This window comes from Agelaius phoeniceus, chromosome 18 (genome assembly GCF_051311805.1).
Source record: "Agelaius phoeniceus isolate bAgePho1 chromosome 18, bAgePho1.hap1, whole genome shotgun sequence".
In the NCBI taxonomy this organism is placed as follows: Eukaryota; Metazoa; Chordata; class Aves; order Passeriformes; family Icteridae; genus Agelaius; species Agelaius phoeniceus.
Window position 1 is genome coordinate 1,005,399 of NC_135282.1, and position 7,337 is coordinate 1,012,735.

Below are 7,337 nucleotides of genomic sequence, written 5' to 3' on the forward strand. Positions count from 1 at the left end.
GGATGTCCCAGCAGGGATGTCCCAGCCCCTGAGCAGGGCCAGCAGGGATGTCCTAGCCTGAACAGGGATGTCCCAGCACCTGAGTAGAGCCAGCAGGGATGTCCCAGCCCCTGAGCAGGGATGTCCCAGCCCCTGAGCAGGGATGTCCCAGCCCCTGAGCAGGGATGTCCCAACAGAGATGTCCCAGCAAGGATGTCCCAGCCCCTGAGCAGGGATGTCCCAGCCGAGATGTCCCAGCCGAGATGTCCCAGCCCCTGGGCAGGGATGTCCCAGCCCCTGGGCAGGGATGTCCCAGCAGAGATGTCAGAGCCAGCAGGGATGTCCCAGCCCCTGGGCAGGGATGTCCCAGCAGGGATGTCCCAGTCTGGGCAGGGATGTCCCAGCCCCTGGGCAGGGATGTCCCAGCCCCTGAGTAGAGCCGGCAGGGATGCCCCAGCCTGGGCAGGGATGTCCCAGCAGAGATGTCCCAGCCCCTGAGCAGGGATGTCCCAGCCCCTGGGCAGTTCCAGCAGGGAGGTCAGGAGCTCCCAGAGCTGCCCTGAGGACAGGAGGATCTCCTGCCCTGGGAGTGTTCCCCTGTGGGATTCCAACCCTGGCACACAGGGTAAAGTGAAATAGTAGAAATGTTTGGATTATTGAATTACTCCAATAAATGTCTAAGCTCAAAACCAATTGTCCAGAGGAATGATAAGCACCGTTGGATTTGTGGTTTTAATTCTCTTGCAGCTGATTACCTGGGGATTTACAGAATGGCTCTCTTAAATGGCCAGTTAATGAGAGCCAAAACAATTTCTCCCTCTCCAGAAAACATTTACATATTGGCAAAACAGTTAATCTAAATCTTTCTAATTAACCTATTAATTCCAGATTTCTATTCCTCCTTACTACCAAGTAATAAAAGATGAACAAGACTTCCAAGGGGCAGGGAAGAATAATTTCTTTTCTTCCTTGACACCCTCTTTGATCTCATTTCTAAGGCTGAACAATGGCAGCCTAAGCAAAGACTTTTGCTTAGTGCTGTATTTATTCATTGCTCATATTTTTTAAGGTGATTAAAGATTATGCACACCAATAGGAAGAAAGCCCACAGCACATTCATTATACCACTTGTTTTAGCAAGTTGATTTTTAGCCAAATTAAATTCTGGTACCTTTGTCACCACTTACTTTAAACTCAGGAAATGAATATCTTATTTATGAAAAGATGAAGCAGTTATTGGAAGAGCTGTAACACCTTAAACAGAGTATACATTGTGATATTAAGCCATAAAATTAATCTATGCTGGCAAGCGTTCAACCCAGAGACAACGTCATTGTTTCATTTCTATTTAACCAAAAGTTCAAAATTTAAAAAAAATTCAGGTAAAGGCACCTTGCTAAGCCACTGTACCTCAGGACAGTGTGCCCACATATTCACTATCAATATCTGTAATTAAAAGACTTTGATATAATATGTGAACCCTTGCTTTTCTGGCTTATTCAGACTTATTTTAACTAGAAACAACGCAGAACCTGCTTTCTACTCGATTAGCTCTGAACAGCTCCAGCCTAAACATATGTCTGACTTCCCTCAAAGTGGAATTGAAGAAGACGGTAAGTAAATATTTGATTTGTAAAGGTAAATAACCTCCTAGAGGAAAATTGAGCAGTGATGTGCCCAACGATAACTAGTCTTGTACTATCCAGTGAGAGCAAAGGGTAAGATATGAAAGGCAATGCAGAATGCCACAGGAACTCTGCTGGAAAGCACAGGCATAAAAAGAAGTGTATATATATATACACATAAAGAATTTACTTGTCTCAAAATTTTAGTAACAAGTATTGTTTTAAAATAGCAACCCTTCAGCTTTCTCCAGAGTTTCTATCTCAGTGCCTGGGTGACAGGACCAGCAGATATGTCCTACCAGCACCTCACACAACACAGCAGCCCTGCAGAAGGCTCAGGCTGCACTTGGTATGGCACAAGCAGCATGAAAACCTAATGTCTGAGGATGCTGCTATGCATAACCTCACATGTGAGACAATGCACAGATCAAGGTCAGGGAAAACTTGTAATAGCAGAATATCCCAAGAGATTCATCCGAAGAGAAACAACTGTCCATAGTTTTATGGACAGCTCAGATAAGATGAACTCAAATCGTTATTGCGAGCCTCAAGAGGACAAAACCATTGGGAAATTGTTTATTTTTTATAGAGACTTATTTTTTTTATAGCTGACATGCACAGTGAAGCCCCAGCAGCAACGCTCTCAGCCACATCCCGTTTCCACGTCACAGAAGAAGCCAAACGGGGACATGTGGGATATTTCTGCGCTTCTGTTTGCTCGTGCCATTTCCCAGCACTGCAGCGCCGTGTCCGTCATCCATCCATCCATCTATCCATCCATCCATCCATCCATCCATCCATCCCCACGAGAGCGGCAGCCCGCAGCGAGGGCAGCACCGGAGCGGCTCCCGCACGGCTGCAGCCGGGGCTGTGCGGCACTGCCGGCCTGTCCGTCTGTGCCATCCCCGCACGGCTGCAGCCGGGGCCGGCTCCGGCACTGCCCCGGTGTCCGTCACACTGACTGTGCCAGCCGGGGCTGGCTCCGGCACTGCCCTGCCGCCCGTCTGTGCCACCCCCGCAGCCGGGGCTGTGCGGGACCCGGCCACGCTGCGGGGCGAGAGCGGCCCGGGCTCCGCCGGCCGTGCCCGCTCTGGGCACGCACCGGGCGGGCAGCGCCGCAGCTGGGGCGGCCCCGCGGTGTCCTCGGCCCCGGCCACCGCCCCCCGCACGCTGCCAGGGCCGGCGGAGCCACCGCCCCCCGCACACCCCAATCCCGCTACGCTCTGCCGCCGCCCCCCGTACACCATGGGCCGCCGGAGCCGCCGCCTCCCGCACACCCCGGCCGGCAGAGCCCCCGCACACCCCCGGAGCCGCCGCCCCCCGCACACCCCAATCCCGCTACGCTCTGCCGCCGGCCCCAGCACACCCCGGCCGGCAGAGTCACCGCACAGCCCGGGCCGCTGGAGCCGCCGCACACCCGGGCCGGCGGAGCCCCCGCACACCCCCGGAGCCGCCGCCTCCCGCACAGCCCGGCCGGCAGAGCCCCCGCACAGCCCGGGCCGCTGGAGCCGCCGCACACCCGGGCCGGCGGAGCCGCCACCGTGCGCCGGCGCGGGCCGCGCATGGCGGGCTCGGAGCGCAGCGCATCCTCCCCATCGCGGCACTCGCTCGCTCATTCACTCACTCACCGGATCCTGGCGGCCGTGGTGGCGTTGCCGGTCTGTGCCCGCAGGCACGCCAGCAGCAGCAGCCTCATCGCGGCCGCTCCGCTCCGATCCGCTCCGCTCCGCCCGCCGCCTCACCTGCCCGCGGCCCCGGAAACGGCGCTGCGGAGCGGGGCCGGAGCGGCCGCGGCCCCGAGCCCTGCGCGACCAACCCGTGCGGGGATGGGCCGGCCTTGGCAGGTGCTCCCGGGCAGAGGGCACCTGCATACCTGGCAGAGGTCTGGGTGCCTGCCCACGCCTCTAGACAGCGCCGCGTGCCCTCGTTAGTCCGGCACAGAGATGACACACTCGGAGCGTGGCCGGGGAACGGCAATTCAAACCCTCCTGAGGACAGCATCACTGCCTCTGCCTCCTGCTGCCACCCAGGAGGTGCCTCATGCTCGGGGCACGGACAGCGTTGGGAAAAAACCTAAAGGTGGGTAAGATGCCAAGCGCCAGAACAGCCAGAGGAATGTGCCAGTCCGAAGAGTAAGGAATGGGATGCTCAAAGACCTCTCCCAGCATCAGGAAGGCCACAAAATGCAGCAGAACCAAAGGTGTGTGAGACCAGGGAAAAGGCAAGAAACCACAGCAACAGGCAGAACCCAAAGATACAACAAACAGGGAAGAAAAGAGAACAAACCTGAACTCCAGATGAAGAAAACAATATCCCAAAGCAGCCATCCAGTCTTCAGGATAAAAGTGTCCACCCCAATAACAGCCAGGAACACAGAAGGGCTGAGCGGGGCAGCAGGCAGGAAGGTGAGAGGCCAGCTCAGGGAGTCTGTTGGGAGATTAATAGGAAACAGGTGGCTGATTGTAGATACCCACCTGAACATGTTCCAACATCTTGTAACAATATTGAGACCAGGTGCAGGACATTGGTGGTGATGAGAAAGGGGCTGATTGGACAGAAAAGTCACTTCTTTGCTTATAACCTGGTCAGGTTGCCTGATGTAATTCACAACAGGGTCACACAGATGCCAGCTTCTCCAAAGCTGGAGAAGACAGGGAAAAGTGGTCTTCAAAAACCTGTAGTGCCTTGTTATTCATATTTCACTGTCAGGGAGACAGAGAAAAAACAGGCCACATGCAGAGAAATATTGAATTAATAATTTTTGAAACAGTACTTCTTCCAATAATTTGTGTGGATTTCTGAGGCTAACAGGTGTTCTGAAATTGAGGGTTTAAGTGTCATAAAAACACAGACTGGAGTGGCTTCTGGCAAACTGTAAACATTTTGGTAGACAGACTCATGTTTTCTAATGAAACTTAATGCTGCAGAGCTGTGTTAACTGCATCTCACTGAGTTATCCCTTAGATTCAGCACAACATTCTTTAGACCACTTCAAACTCCACTGGAACTAAAAATTTTGGCTGCAATCTAGAAGAGGAACAAATCCTGCAGAAATGCTAAAAATAGGGTAAGTGCTAATCTAAGGGTAGGCAGAACCAAACCATTGGGTCTAGAACGGTTTTGTCACCATTCTAGAAAGTGTTTCTGGCATGAAATCCCACTCCTGCTGAGATGTGGAGGGCTTTTGTCAGTGGGGCCAGGATTCCAGCCTGGAAGTGGCTCCTGTGAAGCACATTTGGGCTTCTCAGGTGTCCCACAGTCTGAGTGAAGCTCCACAGGTGCCTTTCAGCCCCTCCAGGTGTGTCACACCTGGCAGCTCTGGCAGTGTGTGCCCCAAAAATGGAGATTCTGCAGCTGTACCCTGGATCTGGCTGTGAAAGCTCAGAAAGCCACGTTTTGGGTTAGCAAAAGCTGTCCAACACATTTAGTGTGCAACACAAAGAAGAAAAAACACAAACATTAAAGTGAGACAAAGCCTGCTCCGTGAGAAATGAGAAAACTCAACCAGTCACCTGAGAAATAAAGAGGAAATAAAGGAAACATTCCAAGAGATCTCAACATGTTATCACTATTTATGGTAACTCTGGCTTTATGCTATATAGGCTTTGACTGAAAAAATAATCAGGAAATGTGCATTGCATCTTGAAAACATGGAAATGCATGAATGTATTCCTGTATAGCCACAGCTGCACTCACTGTGTGCATAGGAGGAGTCGTGGATGAATCAGAAGGAAGTTTTAAACACACTGTAGCTAAGTATTGTTTGGAGGGAAATTAAAACCTCCTTCCTGCTGTACTTCCAGAGAGAACAGTAACTTGTGAATTTAGTGAGAGTACCTGCATCTCTATTCCTGAAGGCTTAGGTAACATTTTAAGGTACATTGCAACTGCTGCTCAGCATTGTTAGGTGTTTGTACCAGTTGTGGGACAGGTCACTATAGAAATCTCACCTCACTCACCAAGGTAAATTATGAAGGGTCTAAAACATGAAAATAAGACACAGTAATACAAAGTGTGCTTTATTACTTTGAGTCTCCAGAAAATACTACCAAACTCCTCAGAAAGTGCAATCCCAGTTAAAATGACAGTACTGTATTAAGATAGGAAAAGATGAAATGTAATTTTGTTACAGAATCGGTCATGTTACAGTAGTTCACAAAGAAATGCCTATACAGCTGGTTGCTTTTTCCTCATTGTCCTTTGTCATGAAATTTCTTAACTAGTTAAGAAAGCAAATATATGTAATCAGTCATTTTTATGGCATATGTTATTTACAGAGGCCCATTATTGAATGACTGTATTTACTTTTACAAGCATCACTTGCTCCAAAGTAAGTCATGCCTAAATGATTGGTATGTAACTACATGATGCCAATAAACTTAACTTTTTTCACTGAAAACACACAACCAGCAGTGTCTTACCCACTTTGTTCTGGCCAAAAATAAGACTTTTAGATCTGCTGCTGAAGACAATTTCATGCATTCACAACCTGTACCTCAACACATGTGGTGCTGGAACTGCAGCACATCTCAGGGTTGTAATCTTGCTGATTGATGTTTTCCCATTTTAATCACATGCTTTGTCCCACTGAAATCAGAGTGTTCACTCTCCATGTGTACCTGGATAATTCCTGCATGCCCTCACACCCAGCTGCTGCTCCCACCCCTGAGTCACCAGGCACATCCTGGGTGCTGAGCTGGCCTCAAATACGTATAAAAACACGTATAAAAACATATGTGAAAACAGCCTTTTGCACCACACATGCATCACCTTTTCCTGCTGAAAGGCCTTGTTGTGAGACAGTCTTTAACTATAGCATTAAATAACGCTAAAAAAGATGATTTGGGGTCTGGAGCATCTCTTTTGAGAGAACATGGGAATTGGGACTGTTCAGTCTCAAGAAGGCTGAGAAGGGATCTCATTAATGCAAACAAATATCTCAGAGGTGGGTGCCAAGAAATTGGTGCCAGGCTCTTTTCAGTGGTGCCCAGCCACAGGATGAGGAACAATGCCCACAAACTAAACCACAAGTTCCACCTGTCCGTGAAGAACTCTTTTCACGAAGGATGGCAGAGCAGCTGCCCAGGGAGGCGGCGGATCCTGCCTCCCTGCAGACATTCCACACCCACCTGGGCGCCTTCCCGTGCCAGGTGACCCTGCCGGGGCAGGAGCAGGCAGAGCTCCTTCCTCTGGGACGGTTCGGGGATTCTGTGCATTTCCATTTCCCCGTGCAGCCCCCGAGCGGCAGCCGGGTCACAGCGGGGAGAGGCGCCGCACACCCCGGGCTGCCCAGCTCCGGCTGGCGCTGCCGGCCGCCCTGACGGGCACCCTGAGGGACCTCCAGGCCGGTTTAAGGAACCTCCCGGCCGCCCTGACGGGCACCCTGAGGGACCTCCCCGCTGTCGGCCGGCCGCTCTGACGGGCACCCTGAGGGACCTCCAGGCCGGTTTGAGGAACCTCCCGGCCGCCCTGACGGGCACCCTGAGGGACCTCCCCGCTGTCGGCCGGCCGCTCTGACGGGCACCCTGAGGGACCTCCAGGCCGGTTTGAGGAACCTCCCGGCCGCCCTGACGGGCACCCTGAGGGACCTCCCCGCTGTCGGCCGGCCGCTCTGACGGGCACCCTGAGGGACCTTCCCAACCACTCGCCGGGGTTCCCTCATGGCCAGGCCACTTCCGCCCCGCCGCGCCCCACTCGGCCATATGACGGCGCGACGGGCGGAGTGACAGCGCC

The 7,337-nt window shown here is 52.3% G+C and overlaps 1 protein-coding gene across 2 annotated transcripts in view; it reads right to left on the minus strand.

The window, feature by feature from the left end:
* GLT1D1 (glycosyltransferase 1 domain containing 1) overlaps positions 1-7,030 on the minus strand; it is a 40,087-nt gene extending 33,057 nt beyond the window's left edge. The window contains exons 1-2 of one of the 2 annotated variants that reach the window (XM_077187986.1): positions 6,734-7,030; positions 3,891-4,031 (exon numbers count right to left, since the gene is read on the minus strand). In XM_077187986.1, coding sequence (XP_077044101.1) covers positions 3,891-3,931 — 41 coding nt within the window. In that variant the 5' untranslated portion in view covers positions 3,932-4,031; positions 6,734-7,030. Of the gene's footprint in view, positions 1-3,232; positions 3,578-3,890; positions 4,032-6,733 lie in introns of those variants that run through there. The other variant, XM_054645921.2, reaches the window with a different exon arrangement.
* Positions 7,031-7,337: the final 307 nt, after the last annotated feature.